Consider the following 26,428-nt stretch of genomic DNA (forward strand, 5'->3'; position numbering starts at 1 on the left):
TTCTTCTCCTCCTTCTCTGTCCATGGGTGATTCTTCAGCCTTCCTTACTGTGAAATGGTCAGTTTTGTATCAGACATATCGGGAACTTCAAAATTCTAACCATCTGAAAGAGCTACAATCCTCCTAGTGGTTCAGGGGAATGTCATCAGAGCCTATTCAAATAATTCTAGTCTAGAGCAATTACTGAGCTGAAAAATGGCTTTGGTTTAAAGTCTCATTGAGTCAGGAGATCTGGGTTCTGTTCACACGTCTTCTGCAGATTTCCTGTGACTTGCTCAGGATTGCTTTACCTCAGTTTCTTTCTGTTGATAATTCAGGATGATAATACCAACCTCCCATCTGTAGATGGGCTTTAATATTTGTAAAGCCCTTTGAGATTCTTGAATGGGAGGTTTTAGAGAGCTGCACCATGTGTGATCATCTCAAGGATCTGTTAAAATAGAATAGTTTTAAATATTGACTCCAAACTCCTTAAAATGATCATTTTAGTTGACTACCAGATCACATGGTGAAAAATCAGAGATGGGGCTATGCAGCTCAGAGAATTTGACAGCACACAAATATGGAATCCTCAGTGCCCCAGGGGACTGTCTGCAGTTAGTTCTGTAGTTTTTTCCTGATATGAAGAGGACTCTATGGATGAAATCTGGGCACCACTGAAGTCACAGGAAAAACTCCCATTGACTTCAGTGGAGCTGGGATTTCACCCTAAGTGTTTAGCTGCCTATGCGTGAATGAGCAACACAAAGCAGATAATCAGAGCACTTTGGACTCCATATGCTGTATCTGTGCAAAGATACTGACTTTGGTTTGAGGTTTATTTCTTTTCAGATGATACAATGAGCAAAATAGGTGGGTGATGGAAAGGAATACTTACTGGACTCTAACCTTTGAGTGTTTCAGGTGATTTTTGAGTAGACCACTAAAAAGTATGATCCCCCCTCCTCCCCACCCATCCCCGCCATACAGTAATTAATGAATGTAGCCAACTCTTCTTTTGTTTTGATGGATTGGCGAATGATACCCAGGGCTCATGGCTTCTTCTGGTTAGCATTAATTTGGTGCAAGTTTCCTCCTTACAGAGACCTGACTCCCATACCTTCCAGTTTCCTCCATAGCAAATGAAGTTTCTTTTGGAAGGTTTTATTATATCTAGGAACTACAAACTTCCCCTGTCTTCATCTGTGGGTGAACAGAACTAATAGCTTCCACATGGATGAACAATAAAAGACATGTAAAGACACATCTATAGTGCCCCTGTATGGCTAATACTTTGGATTAAACACTTAAAATTAGATGAATAGATTTTAAAGCCAGAAAGCACCATTATGATAATCTAGTCTGACTCCTGCATAATGTAGGCCAGAGAACATCTCTCAGTAAGTTCTTCAGGGATGCCAGTAACTAGTGTTCACATACTTTACATCTATGTATTATATTTATTTTTGTCCTCTCTTCCGCCTCCCCTTCTGGGTTGTATTTCAGATCTGAAAATCTAAAGTAACTTTGTTTTGCATTAATTGTGGGCTTTTTGTGGTGGTAAGGAAATGGGAGTTATAGAAACATGTAACGATAATATCAAGATAAATATTTTCTATCTACCTAGGTTCTTACACTGGCAACCATCACTGTAGTACCTATGTGCCTCTCTGTCCCAAACCATCATGTAGTAGGCATAGCATTGCAAAGTTATACTGGAGGTATGTAGAAATTACAGTTAGGGCAAATAGCTGGTAATTGTGTGTGTGTGTATATACAAACACATACGCACGCTTCATCTCTGCATATGTATCATTGTATAAAACAAGACAAGCGAATGAACTGCTGTGTAAATTTGTAAACATCCAATAAGAGTTCTCTTTTATTTGATGTAAGCAATTTGTGGAACTAGCTAGTGGTTTTTCTTCTATTTTAGCATAGGCTGATATGGACTAAACATCAGGATACTCCATGAGGATGTCTGCGGAGGTATGATGGCTTCTCCTTAGATCTGGTCACTACAGGTAAGAATCCTGTAGAAGAAAGAAGGAGAACAGAATACGCGAGGGTGTGAGTTGGTAAAAGCACTTTTTTGATGTTTGTTTATTGTACTGTACTTTGGCATTTTATATCTGAATCCCAGACTGTGCAGCCTGCTGTACTGAGCAGGCATTTTGTGCATTAAGGTGACGAGCTTGGAGGGGTTGTAATGAGTCCAAGAAGTTGGTAAAATTTACTATTTGAGTTGGAAGCACATTAAAGATTAACATGCCAGCTTAGCATCAGTTCTTCCTTTGCAGGGTTATCTGTATTTTAAATTTTTAAGCAGCACCTAGACCAAGCCTGGGAAAAGAGATACCATAACCCAGGGAATATACATTATTAAATTTAGAGCTCCCAACTCGACTCACTTTCTTCATCTTCTAAAGTTTAGGGTTCTGAAAAGGAGGTTGAACATACTAGCATTGTGTCTGCTATGCTGGACTATTCTAGATTCAGCTGGCTCCAGTGGGGATTTTAGTACAAGACATTTATGCTCATTTCAGTAATTAGTGATTAGCATGTACTGTAACTGACTAATCAAAGATCAGCACTGGCTGCAATATAATCTCAAAGAAGATACGGTTCTAGTTCTTATCTTTGAGCTGCGGCCAATGTGGGGATACAAGTATCCATAGGACACAGTCACTGACTCATGCTGTAAATTATTAACAGTGCTCCACTCAGGTGAGGAAGTAGCCTGTCAGACCGAGCTGCACAGTGTTGTGCTACACTGGACCATAAACAAGTTCAAAGCAAGTTTTGAATGGTTTAGCTGGAATAATTGTTAACAGCTGGCTTTAACAGCATACAGGATGGACATCCAGGTAATGTTAATTATTAGCGGATGTAGTCATGGAAATATTAGTTAGTAGATGAAGATGCAGCTCTAGATGTCATTAAGTGCTTCAGCAAATGTGTGGAGATTGCATTAGAATAGATTAGATTATGGTGTAGTGATTTTGAATGAATATTCTTAGAAAGCACAGAATTGATGTAATGCAATTCAAAAAGGTCATGGTGCTTAGTCAGTGGTTGTCAAGATTCTTTTGGACCATACTCCTAAGCAGTAAGCGTTATTTTTATATTTAATATTTGCATACTCAGAAATTTAATTTCAAGTGGATTTAGATAAAGAAACTTTTTAAGATGCTACAGCTGAGCCAACAACTTCACTGTTATGTAAATAAAGGATTAACAATGGAGACCGCAGATACAACTCCAGTGTCAAGACAGCTACCTTTTCCAACAGCAGATTAAAATGCAGAGGGTTGTAACAGCTTCTTATAATCAAGATGCATATTGTCAGATTTTTGCTGATGATTTTCACTTTGCCATAGACTGCAGAAAAGCTTACAAAGGAATTTCTTTACTTGGGATAATTTAATAGCAGGAAGTAAAAATCTGTGCAAGGCAGTATTCGCCACACTATATCACTAATGCAAACTGATTTCTGCATACCAACTAGAATTGAATTGAACTGATTTGGAAGAGTTTGGGAAGGTCTGAAAACTGACCTATTTGGACAAGCATCAATGGCTTTGATAGTTTACCTCTTGCCCACACAACTTCCTTCAAAACTAATTTCTTCCATGAAGCTTTTAAATGTCGGATCAATGTGAAATTCCTGCAGCATCTGCATCTTATCCTGTCATACCACCTATTACTTATTCCAGAACTGTCTTGTTAATGTCTGGACTAGGCTGTAGTCTCCTTGAGCCAGAGCCTTCCTATTCATTAAGCACTTCTGCAACAAAAGAAGTTTCTTTATCCAGCCTATTATTTATTGAACATCAGTGTGCTCAGCCCTGTTCGGATGTAGAAAAAAAATGGTTTCTCATCTCCCCTTTCCACCTACAAAAGAAATTATAACACATATTAGAGGCAACAGAGTTTGCGCTCCCAACACACATCATGAAGATCTTTCATGACATGAATTAGATGTCCTATGTGGGCTCAGGGCTGAAAGACTTTGCAGAAGGGGTGTTTCAAGAAGTGATTTAAACAGAGAGGGAATCAGTTTGGCACATAAGAAGAGGGAGGTTCTTCCCAGCGTAGAGAAGAAGCTCAGGAGAAGGTAAGCACTGGGGAGAGTGGCGCAGGGATAGTACAAGCATAGTCAGGATTGGAGCTGTGCACTTGGCACAGTGAAGACAAGACAAAAGAACTTGATGTGGAAGCCAAGAAGCAAGCAAGCAAATTGATTCCAGAATAAGAAATGACCAAGGGAAGAGCATGAAAGATTACTTTAGCTGCAGTGTTCTGAATCAGATGGAGGGAGCCCTGGAAAAAGGTCACCATACTCAAGTCAAAAGATGATTTTTTTAGTTCAGTTGCATTTAATTTTTAATGAACTATATTCCTTTTTTTCCTTTTCAATTTCTCTGCATGAGGCGATGAGGTTAAAGAAAATAATGTGGTCTTTAACTTTCGTATCACCACTTGATCTGAGAGAGTAACCAAGGTTTGCATTTTCTCATCAGTTGGAGTGTTGATAGTTAACTTATTGTGAGAAGATTTGAGTGTTTAACTCTGATGATTCTGTTGGGGTTTGCTGGAGCATTGTGCTCCAGCAACACTATTTTTTAAAATGTTTATTCTAGTGTGCATGTTATTTCCAAAGCTGCTACTCTGGGGTAGAGCTTACTTTAACCCACGAAGGGTATTTAAATGAATGCAACATGTTGGTCTGAATATTTGAAATATAGCAATACATTTTCAAAGCAATTATCATCCAATTTCTGTGTTGGACAGCCTATGCTGGGTTAGCCACAAACTGACACCCCGATTCTATGAGGTACTTACACACATGCCTAACTTTAAGCACATTGGTAGTTCATAGGATATGCTTAAGTACCTTGCTAAATCGGGGCATTAAAGATAGAGCATTATTTGTGGTCTCTTTTTCCCTTCTTCCTCTTCATGACGTATCTAGAAGGCCAGAAAAACATTCCTCCCTGGAAAAAAAAAAAAGGTTTTGCTTTTATGTTAGAAATATCAGGAATTTCAACTCTTGTCTCTCCTTGTTTTATTGGTGGTCTCTTTAAAGGATCTAGGGGGTTAGTTATTGAAGGTTGGGGGTGTTGTAACTTTGTTATTAGACCTTTTCTTCCAGCTTTCCAAATGTTTGTTAGGAATTTGAGTTAAAACAGAGTCAAACAAAAACAATCAGAATAAAAATCACTTCTCCTTGTCAGTTAACCAGCTATGCCTTAGATCAGTGATGGCAAACAACTAGTTCATCCTTCCAGGAAAAACAGAGTAAACAAGACCTGAATTTTTAAGCTAAAAAACCCCAGAGCAGAATCTCACGTCACACACCTAATTTTTCCTCTTTGAAGGTCAGCTTTAAAGATACTGTCCAACTAGCACAGTCATCATGCTGACATCAAATAGTAGTTCTCCAGGCAAAGTCACCCTATGTATCACAGACTGGGTAGATGTAATATTGTGAAGTTTGTTGCAGTGCTTCCAGCTCACGATAGCATGCCACCTACCAGTTGTTTCTGAAATGTCTTGTTAATATCTGAACTAGATTGTAATCTCCTAGATGCAGGAACAGTTTCTTCCTATTTATTAAGCACCGAGCCTGGGATTTGCAAAGGAGTCTAAAGGAGTGGAAGAACTTTGTAAATGTGTGTTCAAAAATAAATCAAGCTTCACCCTACTGTTTATTTCATGGGCCAAGCGCACTGCCCTCAGGGGGCCTGGCTCAGCAAATAGCAAGTCACAACTCAGGGCAGGGTCAGCTGAGTAGTGGGTGGTGTTAGCAGGACTCTAATCCGGGTTGGGGAAGGTGGCCACCAGCCATGAAAATGAGAGATTTTAATGAAGGGCAAAGGAAAGAAAATGTTTTGCTTGGAGCGAGCTGTGCACACTTAACAGTGGCTTAGGCCTAGCTTTGTCTTTATTTCTCTTCTTACTTAGGTGCCTATCTGGTTAGTTACCATTTTAAAGGAGGTTTCAGTGAACATTCTCAGTGCAGTTATTGTACCAGTAAATATTGTCACCGTCTCAGCTTAATATGAGACATCTGAACACTGTACAAGACAATGCACTTGAATTAGGGTGACCAGCCAGCAAGTATTAAAAATCAGGACAGGGGGTGGGGGTAATAGGAGCTTATATATTTAAAAAAAAAAACCAAAAAACAAAAACAAAAATCAGGACTGTCCCTATAAAATCAGGACATCTGGTCACCCTAACTTGAACAGAACAGCACTTTCAGGTAGAATACTGTAGCTGCAATGTTTGTGAGAAAGCTTCCTACATGTACAGGATAGAACATGTTCTGTTGTTCTCTCTCTACTTTTTTTTCCCTAATTCACTACCTACCCAAAATGAAGCTTCTCTAACTCCAGGAAGATTTGTATTCAGTAATAACCCTCAGTAACAAGAAGGGTCATTGCAAGAAAGAATTACAGACTCACAAGGACTAACCAGCCTTCCCTTTTCTTTGGAAAAATCCACTTACCCTGTTTACAAGTCAGGACTTCCCCACTACATCAGTTACCAGTCAGACAAACTGCAGTGAGGTCTAACTTCACAGGGAACATTCAGAGCTAAGGGTAATTATCATCACCTCCTTCCCACACCAAGGTTGGATAGAGCTGATTTCTGTTGGTTTCTTGTCTTAGGCTGCCAACCACCTCCAGTGTAGGCCTCTTCTACAGATGGGAAACTGTGGCATAGAGAGGTTAAGTGACTAGCCCAAAGTCAGACAGGAAGCCTGTGCTAGTGTAGGGGCTTGAACCCACATCTCCCTGCCTTAGGCCAGTGCCTTAACTCTCAGACCATCCTTCATCTCCAAGGATTAGTAATTATCAAAGCTAAATAATGTATCATCCCCTATCGTGTGGTAACTCAATATAAAGTTACTTCATTTTAATTGCATTTTGTTTTCAAGTCCCTTGGAAATAGACATTTTGATAGTAACATCATCTAACTCAAATAGGCTTAGAACTCTAAAAGTTTTGTAGTAGCCTAAAAGGCACTATAGTAAATTTATAAGGGTCAGCTCACCTATTGATTTTAAGATTTGTCAGCCTACAGTTACATTACAAACCCTAATTTCCTGAAGCAGTCACCCATGTAGTTTAGGTGGAAGTTTTAAAAGATGAAGGCATTACAACATCTAACAACTTGTTAAGAACTTATTGATAATAATAAAGTTGACTATAGTTACTGTATTTCTATGAAGATATTACAGCCAAGTATTCTTTCCTATATTTTTCCCTACCTTAGAACACAAAAAATTATCCCTCATGGACAGCAGTATATTTTCTTTTCTACTCCAGAAGCCATTTAGTAGATAAGCTATTAAACCAGCATTCTCTTTTCCAGCAAAGGGGAGAATTACAGCAACCATCCTACAGTATCCTACTTATTACATAACTACCAAGCCTAAAGTGCCTTTAATAAGGGCTCATTGCTGCTACCCAATGACACCCATTCACTTATAGCCACGTTATTTTTTTTAACCATGTCCTTAAGTGATGTGTTATGTGCACCTGCTTTCTCCCAATTGTTAACCGGATGTCCCTGTGTCATGTGATCTCTGGCAATTAAGTATTCTTCTAACCATAAGCTCATACAGCTGAGTCACCTCAATGAGGTAGTGCACTAGCAACATATAAAGTGCTCATAAAGGGCAGCTTGTTGTCTAGGTGGGGGTGGGGTTAGTTATTCTGTTCAGTAACAACATGGAGGAGATGGTGAGTTGCTAATCTTTTAGGTTTTTATGTAAATGTGCTTTATTGCAAGAGTTCTTTTTTCACTGCAAAATTAAGAGACCAACTAGCCCCTTAGTGCTTAGATTGATGGTCTATAGAACCCCAAAGGATGGGGGATGTGATAGAAAATAGTAAGCTAGGTTCCTCAAACTAAAAGGAAAAGGGGAGAGACTTGCTGGCCAGTAGAGAAGAACAGTTTTTTAAAAATAAAGCATTTAGGGAAATGCATAGCTCTGATAGATGTATAAAAGGCCATATCTTTTTTAAGAAAATCTCTAGAGAGGGAGGAAAAGTCTGTTTCTTCTGCCCCCTCCACCCACACACACACTTTAGGGTCCTGACACATGTGGGGAACAATAAACATTTATTTTTTCTTTCAGAAAATTAGAATGCTCTTTCCTAGAGCCCTCTTCCTTTGTCCACTACTCCCTACCTATAGTGGTGACAAAAAGTTTGTTAGAAGGAACCTCCCATTCTTTCTCTAGTCGAGTGGCCTCCACCATGTGTGTGTCAACTGGAGATGTTCCAGTGGCCAGTTCTCCTTTTGCTGAAAGAACAGGTTCGCTAAACATTAAAAGCGCTGGGGATAGGTACTCTTTTACATAATGCTGTGAAGCTTCAATCCATCCTTTAGCTGCTGGTTGAGGCATAAACACATAGTTCACTCTTTGGGTATTATGTCTGTGTCTTAAGCTATCTGCAGGGCTGGTTTGTGTCTTATGTTCCTAAAATTTCAGGCTTCAGGGCTTCAGCTAGTCACCTGTAGGGGTCAGGAAGTGGGGTTTTTTCACCCCAATGTATTCAAGGTTTGATGTGCTTTTTGTTTGTCTTTGTTTTGTTTTTGCTCTTCTTTCTTTGAAGCATCAAAGATGGCCATAGCTGGAGGTGGGAAACTGGGTGGGGTGGGCTGGTTCATTTACCTTTTTGAAGATAAAAGGCATTTCATTTTGGAAGCCTTGGGCAGACTGGATAAATGAGATGTTGGATTTTCTGAGAGTGGTGTCAGATAAGCACAGAAATTTTGTCTGGGATTCACCTGGACTAAAGCACCCCAGCAGAGCATTCCCTGTGCCTCGCTATCCAAGGCCAAGTACATGAGTGCCTACTGACTAGCATTAGTGACCCCTTTCACACAGCAAGTCTCTGATTGCGACCCCTGCCCTTTATAAATTAAAAACACATTTTTTTTATATATTTAACTCCTATTATAAATGCTGGAGGAGAAGCAAGGTTTGGGGGAGCAGGTTGATGGCTCATGACCCCCCATGTAATAACCTTATGACCCCCCAGTTTAAGAACCCCTGGCATAAATCTATAGTTCTTGCCTTCCAGAAGTTTCAACCCTGAATTTCTTCTTTGTGGCTGAAGATACCAGCTTATTACCTAGCACTGATTTATTTTATTTTATTTTTTTTAATGGAGCTGATCAGCAGTAACACTGTTTCTAGCAAGGCGTGATGTTCTGCAAATAATGAAGATTCAGCAGCCGTCTTTGGTCTAGTGGTCGTAAACCTGAGCACATCACTGTTGAAGAAAGTGATAGTAGCTGCATTAGAAAGCAAAGATTTATGAAGAGTAGGACACTCTAATTCTTCAAGTTCAAGTTTTAAATCTTATGTACTATATAGCATGTTATAAGTTCCCAAGTGAAACATGGCCTCCTTTCATTTTACTAGCCTATTACCTCCCTGTGGAAGAGTTAGCAGGTAGGCATCGGGCTGCAGAGAGAGAGAGAGAGCTTGCTCTGGGACAGCAAAATGATCATTGGACTCACTAAATTCATATCATTTTAGTGTAAAACAATTACTCATAACTTTTTGTGTAACTTTTATCAATAGTATGCAAAAATACATTAAAATTAACAGTATTGCTATCTGAAGTCATTTAGATATTTGACAGTGTTCCTGAGATGCTTTTTCATTATACCAGGATAGATGAGTTACTAACCTATGCCTGAGGAGCAGGATTACTGGCATTAACCCAAAATTTGAGCTCCTCATGTTAACCTGACAGGCAATTGTTTTTTTAAAGCTGACATGTTGAATGGGACTCTCTAAAGATATTCTTTACCTGTCTCATTGTGTTAAAGTGGGGAAAGGAAAAGGGGGCTGAAGAGAGACGGGACTGAGTGAGGGTGAGAGATGGCAGGTGGAACAGAATATCTGTACTGGTTTCATGTATTGAACCGCCCAGCTTAGCCGATGTAGACCGCATAACAAGAAAGAGTTGCTAAGAACAAATCTCTATTGTTCCCTGTCATCTTTAAATGAGTGTCAAAGTAGGCAGGGGGGCTTTGACCGTTAACCGCACAATTTAGCTTGCCTGTTGTGTCCGGTAGGCCCCACCTCCTCGGAGTTTCTCAGATTAGAAAAGAAGGCCTCAGTCCCTTATAAATGGGCCAACTCTTCTCCTTTGTGTGCAGACTGCCCAGTGTGAAATCTGCAGTGACGTTAAATGTTTTCTAATGAATAATTACTGAAAGGAAATGTAAGAATATATGTGTAATGGATTGTAGGGCATTAAAATGTTTTATTTTGCACACAAAAATGTTGTCCTTCACAAGCACCACGATTGTTTCAAACAGCCTTTTGTGTGGGTTTGATTCTCAATGGATTATCTGTGAGCTCTTGCATTTCAAATAGAAATCAAAAGGGTCCTTTGGCAAACTAATGTTTTTCAAAATGGCAGCCATGAAGCCCATTTAGTATTTAAAGTTTGGGTTTTAAAGAAATGTTTGAACTCTGGAGATTTTCTCACTTTTTTTCTTTCTTTTGATTTTTGAAAGTGAAGTAGTTCACCTCGACCTCTCCTATTCAGAAGGACAGACAGTCACCCTTTAACAAGTCTATAGTAGACTATTCCCTAGATACAGACAAGAGGCCTTAAGAATTGTTGGCATTTCTCTGGGCTGTTGATTAACCTGAAAACCTTCTTATTCTGTATTCTTTTGAAAAGAAATTGGGTTACAATGTGTACATGTCTTCCACAATATAATTGTATTTATGAATTCTGTTTGAAAACTGTGTACTGTAGTTCAGATATTCTAGTTGCTTGTTCCAGGGCTAAAATGCAAGCTTCTTGCAGTATTGAACTGATCAGCAGTTGTAGAAGAAAACTGAAATGCAGCTTAAATGTGGAAAAACATTGTGGCCCATACAAGATATCCCCATAGTCTCACTGAAGTTGAAAATGCACAATTGTTGCTTGTATTTGTAAAGTCTGCATTGTTCATGTTACAATCAGAAGTTCATTACGAAAGCTACACAAGTATCAATAATTTCCCCCTCTCAGGATTTTCGGTGTAGTTTTAATTTCTAGTGAAGAGTCTAATTTGTCTCAAACAGGCACAAAGGGTTGAGGTTTTGATTTGCTGGGTGAGTTTTAGAAGTCTCTAACACTTCTGATAGTGCCAAGAGTATATAAGGGTTTCTAAATAATCCTTGGAAGATAGTTTCTATGACAAAAATCTTGAGAAGGAGGGTAGAAGGCCTTCAGTGCTTACTGTGGTGAGAGGGATCTCTAAGATTTTTGGGGCTCTTCATTGCAGGTTTTATATTGACCAATATTTAACAAGGGGTTTCCAAGTTCTGTCCCCTTCTTAACCCCTGATAAATCTTGTGACCCAGGGATGCAAGTGTTGGCAGAGGAAGGGTGAGTGTGAGTAATATTATAGCACATTTATTCACTGTGTGTCACTTGCAATATGGTGAAGACCTCATTTAAGAGCTTAAAGATTAACCCCTAAGGAGGAATGTTTTTATAATTCTACCATCTGGCACAGTGCAGTCCCTTCCACCTCTTTAAAAAGAGAAGTAGGCTGCAGATATGTGTTTGAGCCACAAGGGTGTGTCCAGAGTATCCCGGGGGGGGCGGGGGGAGGATCCTCCAGAGGAGGAAACCACCCTACACTTGCCGTCAGTTCAGTGTTTGAGTTTTAACCTGTGGCTCCAAGAGCGCCCTTCAAGCACATGACAATGGATATGCTCATGGAAGAGGATAGATTTACAGCCCTGGGGAGAGAGATGGGACCCTGTCTCCAGAACAGGGACTACGCAGGCAGCCACACTGAGCATCCCTAGGCGAACCCTTCAGTGTGCCTCAGCCTGGCCCCTGACCTTGAGGCAACTGCCAGCAGGGTGAAGGGGAAAGTACATTTGCCAAAGCCTATTCAATCCTTAGTGAGTCTGCAGGCCCTACCAGCCAGGGAGACTGACTAGTTTGCTCTCAAGATTTTTTTTTGTTCCTGTCATCTTTTAATAAAAAAAGTGTTCCACTCTCTGGTTTCATGGTTAAGTTCTGTCACTGCCTCTCTAGTCAGCCTCTTTCTTGAGACTTAAGCGAAGGAGGCAGGTATATAATCTGGGAAACTTTCCTGGTGCATCTCTAATACAGGAGTGATCTGTGCAACTGAGGATCTGAGGCTGTTTTCATTAAAGTCAAAAGGAAAAAGTCCACTGAGCTAAATGGGAGCAGGAGCACTATCTATGGCAACACCACCTGTTGCAGTGAAGATGCATACTTCTCATGTCCAAGATTAAGCAGACTTAGTGTGGGGAAGCAGCACTGCTAACGAGGGGAGCTGGGAGATCATCTGTCCTGAGCATAACCAAGAGGCTTGACCTTATTTTCACTTCTGATTTAAACCAGAAGCCCCAAAAGGCTAACTGCATTAAATCACTGTGCCACTAATCTTTCTATTTATTTACATCTCAAGGGTAGAATGGTGAAAGAGCTGGAAAGGGGTCTTAAATGTTTGGTATCGTGACCAGTTTCTCAGGATGGCAGCCAGTCATGGAGATGTGCAAAGCCATCAGTAATTGGGCTCCGCCAAATTTGTGTCTCAAACCTGAAATATGACATTCTAGCTCAGTGTAAAGCTTGGGAATCCCACTATTTCTAGAAGATCACAAGACCTTGCTTTTATCCGTCATGAAGTGTTCCAGCCAGTGGGTGAATTTTATCTTAAGCAGACAAAAGGTTTTGCTGAGACAAAAAGCTAGTTTTTAGCCACCAAAAATCTTAGAGTGGAGAAGGTAGAAAAATTCAGGGCATATGTGCTTAGGGCTGTGCTCCTTGTGAAATAGAATCCTGCATGGGACTACTTATTTCATCCTGTCCTGCAATACCCACTCCCATATTGTTTCTTGCAGCTTTATCCCACTTCCACTCCAAAAACCTTAGATCCCACAAATCCCAGAAGACAGATTCTTCCATGCTACTACAACAAATATGGTCAGTGAATATATTTTACATAAAAGGAATTCAGATGCAATTTTTATCACTAAAAATAAAACATCTTGCTTAAACCATGTTTAAAAAAACCCAAACTTGAACTCCTGCTTATAATAGACATCAAATGTTTCTGTCCCTTGCTTAAATTTAAGTATTAAAACCTTTTTAGTTAAAAAAACAAAAAACTTGCTTTACATTGCTGAAATTCTATTTATGACCAACTGACAAGAGACTTAGTGTTTTCCTACAAATTACCTTGCTTTAGTTTTTTTGGCCACCCAATCCTGTCTGCAGCAAAGTACGTGTTCTCCACTCCTGTTATTATGGTGGTGGCCCTATTGTGAAGGTGCTCTTTTTTCCTTTCCCTGACTAGTTTTGGTACTACAGAGAATTTTCCTCTTGCCTCCAGCACCTACCATTTACACTTGGCTTTTACTCAGAAGGTATTGTAATAGCTAGTTCCCCAGAGACATAATTAGCAACAGCAGCACAGGTGGCATTGCCATGCTTTTCTAAATCTGGTCGGCAAGCCAGAAACTTTTACAGCCTGTCAATGGGATCCACTGCAGTGGCTTTAGCCTACTTTATCTTGATAAATTAGGTAGGGGTGGGTATAGCGATAAAACTTCACCAAGGAATGGCAGGAAGTGTGAGTCACAAACTCCTTAAAATCAAGTCTCGTAGGATTGGCCTGTATTTTAAGGAAATCTGACTGTGCTATCCATGTAGACTGAAGTTGTAGTGAAATCAGCTAGGTGATCAGTGTTATAAATTAACTGAACAGTCAGTCAAGTAGTAGCCATGTTGGTCCCAAAATATAAAAGACGCAAGGTGGGTGTGGTAATATCTTTTATTGGACCAACTTCTGTTAGTGAAAGAGCAGCTTTCAAGCTACACAAAGCTCTTCTTCAGGTCTGGGAAAGATGCTCAGTGTCACAGCTAAATAGAAGGTGGAACAAATTATTTAGCATAAGTAATTATCACATTCTAAGAGACTCTTCAAGGTGAAGTGGCCTATTGGCAACCTCAACCTCAAACTGAAGTAGGTAAATGAAGATGAGGTGAGTTAGGAGCATTATGTAGTGGGAACCACCACATTGTGTGGTGCTGCTATTCCTGCCTCAAGCCCATGCTCTCAGACCCTCACTTTTATGGGCACTAAAATTATTTGTGAATCTGTTGAAAAATCTTTTATGATGGCTGTACATTATCTACAACGTTAATTCCTGCATATATTAAAAATAAATCTTAATACTGGTCTGAATAAAGACCTAAAGTGAGTAACCAGGTGATCTTCTAGTAACCCTTGTTCTCCTACAACCATACCATCCTTGTTGGTACTTTCACTTTGTCATATATAGCACCTAGACCCCAATGCCATAAGGCACCCTGTTAAAGTTAGTGATGCTTTGTGTGGGTGCGGGGTTTTCTTGTAACCCACTGTTTAGGGCAGAGAACTTATCTTCACATCAGTTCTGAATGATGTCCAACACACTTTCCAGTGCTTTCAAAATAACAGATAATATTGTTCCCCTAAACAGACGTGACCATCCCTCGCTACACTGTATTGCCACAGAGAAGAAGCGGCCAAAAAAAGCACAGCACTTAGCTTTAGAGCTCTTTGGGAAATTAAAAACACACTAACTTTTAACAAAAAATGGTAATATTTTAGCAAAACTTCTTGTGGACTTTTCTTTGTTTGTACCAAAATCAAACTCTTCTTCTTGGAGGTGGATGAAGAATCTAAGCCTCTTCAGAGTTTGGTTCTTTTTGGAACTGTCTTTGCTTCTCATTATCTTTTGGGGCTAAAACAAATTGCTTGGTGGCTAAACTAGCCAGTTAAATGAATAGGAATAGATTCCCTGAGAGAGCTCACATTTCAGTAAATCAGAAGAATCCTTGATTTTCGTAGGTAAGCTGTGAGGAAAGATTTCAGGATGACAGAACAGTGAGTATCCCATATTTACTGGTGAGGGTGGGACTTCGTCTGAATAATTAGCACTGGATTTGGAAAAATCCCACCTTAACTAACATGGTCATTAAGAAACAAGTTTGCCATCATTTGAGCCAAACAGTGGTGAGCCAATGCTGCATGTATCTGAGCACAGTCTAGCCCAGAAATGAGTGCAGGATTTTTGCCCAAAGGGGAACAGTGTCAGTTACCAATATAAAGAACGAGTCGACCTTGTGATACCTTACAAATTTATTTGGGCATAAGATTTCATGGGCTAAAACCCACTTTAAGCTTATGCCCAATAAATTTATTAGTCTCTAAGGTATCACAAGGACGACTCGTTCTTTTTGCTGATACAGACTAACACGGCTACCACTCTGAAACCAATTACCAATGTTAACCGGTAAACAAAATAAGTTAAGGAAACTTGATCAGCTAGGCAGCTCCTGGGATTTCAAGATTAGTCATGTGTTCGTGTTCCTGGGCTTGGAGAGAAGACTAGCTCTTTGCATTCCATACTGAGCGGATGTTCTAGAATACTATCAGAATTATACATTCCTCTTGAAAGTGCAGACAGGCTGTTTTTCATTTTAAACATTCTCATTTAAAATGATACTCTCTTAACCTGGTTACAGTACAGTAGCTGCCTGACAAAAGCAGTGTGAAAAATTAATGTCACCAGCAGTTCAGGGGCAAAAAATAAGGGGAAATGGCTTATATTGTGATATGGTTTGGGTTCTGAACTTCCTTAGGTCAGCCATGGGTTAAGGCCTTCAGTATCCATTTTCAGTTCTGTTTGGTTTGGCAGAGCAGTGTCAGTAGCAGACTTGTAAGACACTTCTTAGTTAGCTAAACGCATGCAATATTTATCAAGCAGCAAAACACCTAAAATATGATTTGCATCATAAACCCCCCATTTAAGAATCGCTTTACCCTGGGAGAGATGTTAGACGAGAGATGATTCGTTATCCTAAGCAGCAGAAATGGAAAGGCTTAAATAGAAAGTCTTGTGCAGGTAACAAGAAGAGGTCAGTGAAAGGGAAGCTAGGGGTGGGAGTTGGCACATATACAATAAATTTGTTAGTCTCCTAGGTGCCACAAGTACTCCTTTTCTTTTTGCGAATACAGACTAACACAGCTGCTACTCTGAAACAGTTACAATAAACTGTAAGGTGAAAGGGGCGTGGGGTTCTGGGAAGAGAACGGGCTGTACCTTGCTGAGAGAGGAGGATCCAAAAAAGAATGATCGCAATGTAATGCATATAGTCATATGTATGAGACTTTAAAGACTGTGGCTTAGATACTAGTGACACATGGAATACGTGCCAAGCCCAAGACAGATCTCTAGCACCCCAGAACAGCTCAAGTGAGATGAAGATAATCCAAAATTAGTGACAGTTGAATTAGGCTATTCAGGAATAGTTCAATGGAAAATATTGTGGTTTGTTACTTATTGGGAGCTACCAGTGCAGCCTATTCCAGCACAACTGTGACTGAATGTGTGTAGGTAAGAGTAGTGCAATGCCATTTCCTTCCAGTTAAGGTCAGTATTAAAGTGTGTATTGGGAAGGTGCTGAATGCTTCTGACTGGAAAAATCTAGGACTAAGCTTCTTTAACTTCCACACTGTAGCCTGATCACTGGTTTCCATTCTCCTTTTCTCCCTAGGAGAGAAACTGCTCTGATCAGTTAGAATTTTCCCCAAGAGCCTGTCTCTTAAGAGACCTTTTTCTAGCCCATGGCTAGTGGGACTAGGCCATTCCTCCCCATTCAGTGTTCCACAGATGGACTTGCAAAGTCTCTCTCAGCTGGAAATACAACTTGAAGAGTTTGGGTTTGTTTTGTGGCTAGATGCAAACCCTAAACTTTTGGTTCACTCATCCCCTTCCCCCCCCCCCCATCAAAATCCTTCTTTCACCAGATCCTACAGTCTGAATGAATGTGTTTGATTTGATGCATTCATTTCCTCTCATTGTCATCACTCTGGAACAAGTAACTTCTGATCCGTTCATGACCTGTGCTACTAACAGCGACTCTGTTAATTCTGATAAACTCTTGTATAATTTGGTCAGGTCTTACAAAAGTTGTTCTCCTTCCTGGCTGTATTCGTGAATTCCTGTTCGTGGGACCATGTTCCAATCAGAATTGAAATTGCAGCAAGTTTTTAAGAAAGTCCAGATTAAAATTAGAAAGCATTCCTTTGTTGATTGGTGAGGAAAGTATCCGGGGGGGAAAAGCAAAGACCTACCAGGTAAATCTTTATCCCGTATGTTCTGTGGCATGAATATAAAATGTGATTTAATAATGTAAATATTAATCACCTCTTTAGAGGCTGACTCATACAGATGAACAGTGTAGGATGGTATTTCCAAGAAAGACTGTAGTCTTTGTTTCATGGTGGAAAGATGTCACTTATTATACTGTTGTGATGAAGTGGAGATTTTCCTTTGTGATGTATGTGAATCTTACTGTTGAGCCTATGTGAATTTTACTGTTTTGCATGAATACTGTGTGCCTCAGTTTCTCTGTGTGCTGCACCAATGTCTGGGCAGTGGGAATAAGGATGAGACTCTAGTTGAGACCTTCAGCAGCAGGTGAGACTGCTCCAGCTGCCTGCAAGTAGGCTATGGTCAGTGCCCTTTGTAGTCTGAGACCCAGGAGGGGGATGCGACCAGGTGATGACCAGGTGACACTTTGCCTGGGAAGCAAGACAAAGACCAGGAGGAGGAGCACCGGGGGATGCTGAGGTCGAGTTGCTTGAAGCTGGGGAGTCTGCCTTGGGGGATTGAAGGTGGGAGTCCAGGGTATCTGGCCCAGGATTCCACCAAGATGGACTTGGCTGAAAGTCACTGATTTCAGTGCTAACAAGTTCTGTTCTACACTGTGTTCCTGTCAACTAATAAACATTCCATTTTACACTGGTTGAGAGTCTCAGCTGACTGCAGAATTGGGGTGCAGGGCTTTCTGGCTTCCCAAGGAGCCCTGCACGGGCAGACTCACTGCGGGAAGTGCATGGTGTGGAAAGGGATGCTGAATGCTCAGGGGTCAGATCCAGGAAGATCGAAGCTGGTAAGCTTCTTGCCCTGGTGACGGTATGTTCAGAGAGAGGAGGCATGCTGTCCTAGTCCTGACTAGCTTCATATGGAGTAATTCCAGATCATTAGCTCTGTGACTCTGTGACAACTGTATTCCCAGATAATGTTGAATTGCATTTGAAAGGAAGGTAATCATCAAGAGGACAGTTCTTGTGACTAGATCATAGATACATATTCTTTTTTTAATCATTTCTGGCATACAAAAGCTTGTAGTTCATATCCTGTCAGACAAGAAAATTCCTGCAGAACAAGCTTTTACTGAATTTGGATGTTTGTGACATCTATAACTAAGTGATACAAAACCGGATATGAATGCTCTCCTGTGTTTTTGTAGAAGTTCCAAACAGACTGAATCAAGTTGCCGCTTTGTTCCAGTCAGAATGGTCATTCATAATATAGTATTGAAAGAGATCAGAATGAACTAATTCTTGCAAATTTGTAATCCCTTTAGAGACACTAGAAATGTGTCCTAACTGTTCCTGTCACTAGCATCTTAGAAAATGTCAGCACTAAAAGTATAAAACTTGTGAATCAGTTTACTGAAGCAGATGTGTGGAATGAAAGTAGTGATGCCATGCAGATCAAAAGCTGAGAGGGGTTTAAAGCCCTAACACTTTGAGTTTTGTAAAGAGTCAAATTCAGTGTTTACAGTGTGTTAAAAGCATGCTGGAATTCATGGTGATTTTTCTCTCTTCCTGTATACCCTGGTCTTCTATGTACTGTAGACAGTCAGGTATTTTCCTGTAGGTATCTATTCTGTTAAGAACTTTGAAAATAATTCTGAAGGTGAGCCTCCAGATACAATGTTTGAGTAATGGCAGGTTTCATGCACAAAGATAAAGTCCTTCACACATGGCTCACACAAGTCCTTCACACTCTGGGATGGAACACAAGTTGCTAAATGAGGGCCCAGCAATAGTACGAAGCAATTCAGAGGATGTAGTATTTCTTTCTTCCAGTTAAAATTAAAATGACTTTAAGAGAATGTACTTTTTATGAATAGGGGCATTTGGACCAAAAGTTTAACTCCAATAATTACAATGAGATTTTTTTAACAACTATAAGTGGTCAAAACCTCTCTGCATATCTGAAACATGCAGCAAGATTACCTCTGAAATCGGGGGGGCGGAATGGATTTTTGTGAAGCGGAGATGCTTGATTTTTATGAAACCAGGCAATGCACTTAGTGTGTTGTAGACAGGGTTAATGTACTGCATGTCTTGTGAAAGGATGACTGTCCTCTGAGCTCAATTAAATCTCCTTATCCCAGTCATGTAACTAGTTGTGAACTTGAGTTCAGTGCTTTGATATGCCTTTGGTGAAATTCTTCTTGCATGATAACTGCACTTCTGACAGCAAGACTTTTTTCTTCCACTCATGCTATCCAGACCTTCTCCATAGCTCAAGTCCAGAGTCAAGGTTTGCCAAAAATCAGTAGAAACTAGAAATAAAAGCAGAAATAGCATTTTATTCTGACTTTTCCTGCAGTTTCTGGTAAAAATAAAATAGCACCACATCAGCTACATAAATAGCCTCTCACAACATCCTTTCAACGCCAGTTCCGAATCTTTTGTGCATCATCTTTTTGAGAGTAGAAAATATCAAGAACCACTGTCATAAAGGCCAACACAATAATACCAGACATGAGACTTGCATTACAATTCCCATATCTGATAAACCTTTATATAAATATAGTGATCTTCAGCCAAATTTATTTTTCTAGTCTAATTCACCAAGTCCCAGAACGGTTCAAAACATTTTGAGCTCACCTTAACTTTATTTTTAACTTTTTTGGCCCAATATAAGGGAAAGTAAATCATGCATAGTGAGAAATGAGTTCTTGGAAATGTGTAATGTTTGTACAGGACTTTTGAAATGTAAGTGCTGTAGAAATTATAAAGAATATCCTGCTTGTCCACTTGCTAGTGTTAAATATGTCCACTTGACACATTAAAAACGGAAGGGTAAGAAATCGAATGCAATTTCTAAATCAGAACAGAATAGCTGTATCCCAGTCATGGGAAATACCATTAATTCTAAAAGTATTTTCCAAGGTAATCTGTCAAAAATGAATAGTGTAGAGAAATGGAGAGGCCTTTTGCTCAGCAATAGCCCTGGCACAGTCTTCAGCTGTTTTGAGAGGAGACTGCTAGCCAAGACAGCATTCTCCATATCATTCCAAAAGTGCAGTGTCTCCAGCAAGACAACTCGGTTGTATCTAATAATCTTTGCATCAGTACGTCCAGAATGCTTTCCTTGGTGTGTGGAGACATCTGCTGTCCAAATTTAAAAAGGTTGTTCCTCATCTGCTTGTAGGAGGCTTAAACAATGTTGTCTTACTCAATGCAGCAGATGCAAGTTTAATTTTTATTTCCTTGGAAAAACTAAGGTCAGATGCCGTGTCTGGTTTTTTTTTTTTTTTTTTTTAGGAAAATCCTCCTTTTTTTATTTTTTAAAAGTAGTTCCAGCTGCTGTAGCTTGAGCAGCTCACCTGATCTCATAGTATCTAAACTAAACCAACACAACTGGAAGCAGTTAAGATGACTCAGACACAGGGTTAGTGGCTTGTCTAAATTAATGGCTCATCTGAGTTTAGGAACCAGGTTTGTCTGGCTTCTAGGCAATTGTGTTAAGTTCTAGAGAACCCTATGTGGAAAACTGAGCTTTCTTTTTTTTCTTTCTATCTAATCTTTGTTGTCTGGAAAAATTAATCCGTTATGGAAGCTCAGATCTTCATTCTAATGGTCAAATCTTGAGTAGGCTTGGAGTTCACAGTAATGGGAAGCTAATTGTCACAGTGCCAATAAATCCACATCAGAATTGAATTTCCCACTGGTTAGAAAAATGCAGTTTTTTGAAAACTGCAGTTTGAGGATCTTCCTAGTATTGTATTTTGATGACTGTTCCAACTGAGCTTTCGTTCTGCAGGGCAGCTTGCCTTACTGAAGCCTATTCAGGTACAAACAACCTAGGAGAATATTTCATGCCTGGGGACTATCTGTCAGATCAGATATAAATATGCATCCTTTACCTTTTAAATGATTGTCACCATTCTTCTCTTGCTAATTACCAAAGCTGTGTTTGAGCTCAAATTAAGACTGCTTCCTTGTGCTTCACTGTAGGATCGGTTAATGGTGAATTGGCAGCATTACTGCTATCTGTATTTAGCTTGGGTACTTACAGCTCCCATTACACTATCCCACCTGAGCACCTCAGTCTTTATTGAATTTCTCTTCACAATAATGCTGAGGCAGGGCACTGCTGTTATTTCCATTGTGCAGATTGAGAACTGAGGCACACATAGTGGGAGATTTGAACTCTGGTCTCTTGCATCCCAGGCTAATGCCTTAGCCACTGGACCATGACTACAAGGTGAAATGTTAAAACACAGGATTCTGATGGTACCAAGCAAGCTATTAGGCTGGGAAGGAGGGAACCCTTTATTAAGACATTAATTGCTGAAATAACAAAAAGATCCAGAGCTTTTAATAGAGGTGGATTTTTTTGTTCACTCCAGTGTGAAAGCTCCCCCTTCAGAAAACAGAGGATCAAACACGTATAACTGAGCTACTTTCTTTGCATTGTAGAGAGAAGAAGCAAGTGATAACCACAGCCAGCTGAACATGGAAGGGGCTCTGATCACCCGGGACAGAGTTGGGGTACAGGACTTCGTTCTCTTGGATTCCCACACCAGTGAAGCTGCTTTCTTGGACAACCTTCGCAAGAGATACAGAGAGAACCTCATCTACGTAAATCTGCATGCTTTTATGACTTCATCTTTCATGGCAATACTGGTACTTGTGTCTAGAAGATACTGTGAACTAACATGTAATTGTGGGAAGGTGACATGCCTCAGACTACAACCTGCTTACAAGTCAGATCAAAGAGTAAGGCCAAATGGTGCATCTCTGTGGAACCATTGTATTGGGATGATCAGAGTTCCAGGTGGACTTGATTTCTCTTAGAGACTAACAAATTTATTAGAGCATAAGCTTTCGTGAGCCACGAAGTGAGCTGTAGCTCACGAAAGCTTATGCTCTAATAAATTTGTTAGTCTCTAAGGTGCCACCCGTACTCCTTTTCTTTTTGCGAATACAGACTAACACGGCTGCTACTCTGAAACCTTTGATTTCTCTTGTCACTGCAGTGTTGGCTTGTCAGTACAGAGTGAATAATCTCCCCAAGAATATGGCTTTCTAATGCTTTGGTGTTATGTCTGCTGTATGGGGAAGGGTTGAAGGACGTTTACAGAATTTCACAGGCTGACAGCCCTGTTTGCCCTTTAGATATAAAAAGTATATCAATATTTATATCTTCTGTGGATGGTATGATTTGGTTTAAGTCCCAGGTGTCCGAGTGGTGTGCAATAAATAACAAAGGAACACGAAAAGCCAAGCCAGCACAGAGAATGCACTGAACCGCAGGATTAAAATTTGCTAGTTCTTAATGGCCCTGTTTTTTCAAAGGTTCTGAGCACCCACAGTGCAACGTTTGTTGCTGTGCAGATCTTAAATGGCAGAGAATCTTACCAAACCTCTCTCCTGTTAGGTGAATATCAATATTTTGATGAGGCAAGTGAGAACAAAGGAAAGGGCTTGGTGGAATATGGAGTGTCGGTTGTTACTAGGTTCTAAAATGTTATGTGACGCTGGCTCACTGAAATAGTCTAAAATTAAGGCAATTAGACTTGCACCTTGAAACCTGAGATTTGTTCATCTGCAGGGCTCAGGAAGGAATTATTTCTTTCCATATACAGTCTTAACAAAGAGTTGGACCAACTTCTGTTGGGGAAAGGTACAAGCTTTTGAGCTACACAGAGCTCTTCAGGTCTGGGTAAAGAAGCGGAGCAGAAAGAAGAGCTCTGTGTAGCCTGAAAGTTTGTACCTTCCACCAACAGAAGTTGGTCCAACAAAAGATATTACATCACCCACCTTGTCTCCTTCATATCCTGGAACCAGCACAGCTCCTACACTGCAGACATGCACGGTTTTAAGTAACCAACAAATGGCTTATGAATTTAGCTTTCCTATGAAGCATCAGCATCACATGTGGAGAATAGCAGACTTTCAATGACTTAACAGAACAGTGTTCGTTATGGGCAAATATGTTCCTATGTTAACTGGAATATAAATCAAATCTCAGAAGCATCAAGGGACAGAGGTATCAAAAGCCTCTATTAGGACAATTAAAGGACTAAACCAATGTAATTATTTTGCCAGCCAACCTTTAAATAAGGGTTTAAGTGCATGGGGAGTTAGAAATGGAGCACAGAAATATTGAAGTCTTTAAAATTTTTGTTACAGAAAAGTTCCCCATTTCTATTTTTGTCAGTTTTCACATGGTATGCTTGAGGTTGCCCTTCAGGAGAAGTCATTCTGTTTGTCTACACTCTGTTCTTCCTTGTAGACATATATTGGTACCCTTCTAGTATCTGTGAATCCCTACAAAGAGTTGGATTTCTACTCCATTAAACAGATGGAGATCTATCAAGGGGTCAACTTTTTTGAACTGCCACCACATATGTAAGTAGCACTAAATTCCCCTGCTTTCAGTTCACATAAACACTTTGACTTTCATATGGTCAGGTCTAGCACTGTTGTGTTTTTTTATATTACACTTTCAAAAGTAATTGGTGGGAGTGGGGGAACTTTTCTTAATAGCAATCTTAGCAGGTAACTTGCTACTGTTTGCTGGGTTATTTATCAAATAACTTCAGTTAGACAATATAATAGAATCATAGGACTGGATGGGACTTTGAGAGGTCATCTAGTTCAGTCCCCTGCCTCATGGCAGGACTAAGTATTATCTAGTCTAGTATATGTCTGCAAGGTTGGCATTTGGATGTCAGAAGTTGGAAGGAGGGTAATGTCAACTTAATATTAACATAGCTTTGAAAATACAAATGTTTTGTGAATGTTAATTACTCTTTACAACTTTCCTGTGAGGGCATGTAAGTATTTATCTCCATTTCAGAGGGTGAAACTGAGAGGCCAGTATGTCAAAAGCCACAGGGAAAAATCTGTGTCAGACAGGGCTAGAACTAAAGAATTTTTCTAGCAAGTCAGAGCTCAGCGCATACCTTCCTCACTTACCTGATGATGGGATGTCAGACCATCAGGGCTCTGCCATGATGTGCCCTGACATAATTCCAGTACTGAGTATGTCCTCTCATTAGTTTGTCTGAAACATTCCCTTTCACAGTCTCTGCCCTTCCTCCTGGCTCTGTGAACTCCATCTATTCTCAGTGCTCATAACTCTGCTTCCAGCTGGTTCTGGGAGCAGGAGTGGGTTGAGGTAAAATTTCAAAGCTGGATGTTGATTTTTGCATTTTCTTCCCAAATGGGGGGGAGTGGGAAAGTGGTTGCACTAATTGTTACCTCTTAAAATATCTTCATGGGCAGAGGTTGGCACTGATCAGCAGGCTGCTTTTTAAAAAATAAATAAATAAATGAAAATTTGAGGTTAGTTGGTCTCTGCCTTTGGGTCGCAGACCTGCAGTGTGCTAACCTAGGTCCACAGCAGTGTGCATAGCCCAAATGGGTTCTGTTGATAAAGCTCTTTTCCTCCGTCATGTGCCTACCTCTCAATTTGAATTAATGTTTCTACTTTGAAGTTGTGAATCAGCAAATTTTCTGCTAGGAACATTGGTTGCCTGTCCAGTTCAAGGTCTGTAAGTTTTAGCTGTCTCCAGTGTTAAGGATCCTATGGAACATTTACTCCAGTCAGAGCTTTCTGCCATCATTTTTGTATGGATGTTTCATATAGAGTAATTCTTAAAGCTGATTTTATTTTTTGGGGGGGGCTGTCTTATTCAGATATGCCATAGCTGACAATGCCTACCGGATAATGTGTGCTGAATACAATAACCACTTCATCCTCATCTCTGGGGAGAGTGGAGCTGGGAAAACAGAAGCCTCCAAGAAGATCTTGCAGTACTTTGCAGTGACCTGCCCAACTACAGAACAGCTGCAAATAGTCCGTGATCGCCTGCTGCTCTCCAATCCAGTTCTGGAGGTAAAACAAAATAAAATAAAAACCCCTAAAGGTGTGTACCATGCAGACACTGGCTGAAGTGTGCAAGATTTCTCTGTATATAGAACTGAAACTTTTTGAATGCATGGAAGGAAGAAGCGATCTAATCAGTAGAATGGCCTCCAGTTTGCAGGGATACTTGATCTCCAGTTGCATTATAATAAAAGTAATTTCAGCCCCTTTGCAAGAATGCCTGTCTGACTTGAAAAATGTGAAGCAATTGATGTAGACCAATTTGCTGTTCAGGGATTTAAATTTCTTCTTCCACTTGTAATTTTCAGTTTACAGTATTTCTTCATCTATAATCAAAACACCTAGTTTCTCTCCCTCGGTATAAATGCTGTGCAAAGAGGGGATTTTTCTCAGTAGTGCTCCATAAGGAAAGGAGAAAATATTTTTGAGACCATTTAATAAATGCTGAACCATATCAATGAATGAACAAGCCTCTCTGAGCATCTGTCACCTATCCCTCTAGTTGCTTAATGTGCAGGAAGGTAACTATGGATACTGCTATTCTGGGCAGGTTTTAGAGCTCTCCCCAAAATGAGATGAGCTGGATATAGACTCCTGGTGGGAGCACACATTCAGTGAATTTTAGATGACAAGTGTTCATATTGTCAGAAATTTTAGGAACACTTGTCTAAATATTCATGACCAAACAATGGCTCACATTTAGTTACTGCCATTGATACTTACCCCTATATGAAGAACCAACTGAAGACAATCAGAGAAGTGAAAGTACTGAACATATGTTGAGTGTAACTAATGGTGTGTCTGGGCAGATGGATTCTACTCTTATGGAATGCAATGTGTCAGCAGAGGGTGGGGAAGGAGGAAAGCAAGTATGTCAAGTCTCGGGTAAACACACACCTAATTTTTCAGAGTTTCATGGGATTTAGCTGCCTATTGACTTACCAAGCATGAAAAGAGAGAGGGAAAATGCATAGGATATCTAAAGCTGTACATGCTGATGTTTCTCCCTCCGTTCCTCATGACCCAGTTCTAGATGCAGAGCTCTCAGCAGCAAGAGGAGTGACTTGGTTTCACTTGTTTCTCTGCAGGCTTTTGGAAATGCAAAAACTCTGCGTAATGACAACTCAAGTAGGTTTGGAAAATACATGGATATCCAATTTGATTTTAAGGTAAAAGCAAATGTGTTGGACCATTCTCAAGACAAGCATAGCTATGTAGCTGCATGGCACCAGCATGGAATACTTAATCAGTAAACCTTCTACTGCCCTGCAAAATTATTTACCTTGCAGACTACCTTCTGACCTAATTTTTACTGCTCTTGCGTTTTTTGACTGGGGTGTCTGAAGTCCTGTATCTTGGAAGTTTTCAGCTTTATTGGCAACACAGCCAGCT

The 26,428-nt window shown here is 40.1% G+C and overlaps 1 protein-coding gene and 1 long non-coding RNA gene across 11 annotated transcripts in view; one reads left to right on the forward strand and one right to left on the reverse strand.

The window, feature by feature from the left end:
- Positions 1–1,626: 1,626 nt before the first annotated feature.
- Positions 1,627–7,455, reverse strand: LOC119843938. Its single transcript, XR_005289090.2, has 3 exons — positions 7,259–7,455; positions 4,877–4,976; positions 1,627–2,012 (listed from the first exon to the last, which is right to left on the reverse strand). It is a non-coding gene; the product is annotated as an uncharacterized LOC119843938 (long non-coding RNA).
- A 173-nt stretch (positions 7,456–7,628) lies between these two features.
- Positions 7,629–26,428, forward strand: part of MYO1H (myosin IH) — a 53,312-nt gene continuing 34,512 nt past the window's right edge. For 2 of the 10 annotated variants that reach the window (XM_038373564.2, XM_038373565.2), the window contains exons 1-5: positions 7,629–7,733; positions 21,619–21,918; positions 23,438–23,553; positions 24,847–25,045; positions 26,125–26,205. In XM_038373564.2, the coding sequence (XP_038229492.1) occupies positions 7,722–7,733; positions 21,619–21,918; positions 23,438–23,553; positions 24,847–25,045; positions 26,125–26,205 (708 nt within the window). In that variant the 5' untranslated portion in view covers positions 7,629–7,721. The remainder of the gene's footprint in view (positions 7,734–21,618; positions 21,919–23,437; positions 23,554–24,846; positions 25,046–26,124; positions 26,206–26,428) is intronic. The other 8 variants (XM_038373566.2, XM_038373568.2, XM_038373569.2 and 5 more) reach the window with 4 other exon arrangements.

The sequence above is a fragment of the Dermochelys coriacea genome, chromosome 15 (genome assembly GCF_009764565.3).
Source record: "Dermochelys coriacea isolate rDerCor1 chromosome 15, rDerCor1.pri.v4, whole genome shotgun sequence".
NCBI classification, from domain to species: Eukaryota; Metazoa; Chordata; order Testudines; family Dermochelyidae; genus Dermochelys; species Dermochelys coriacea.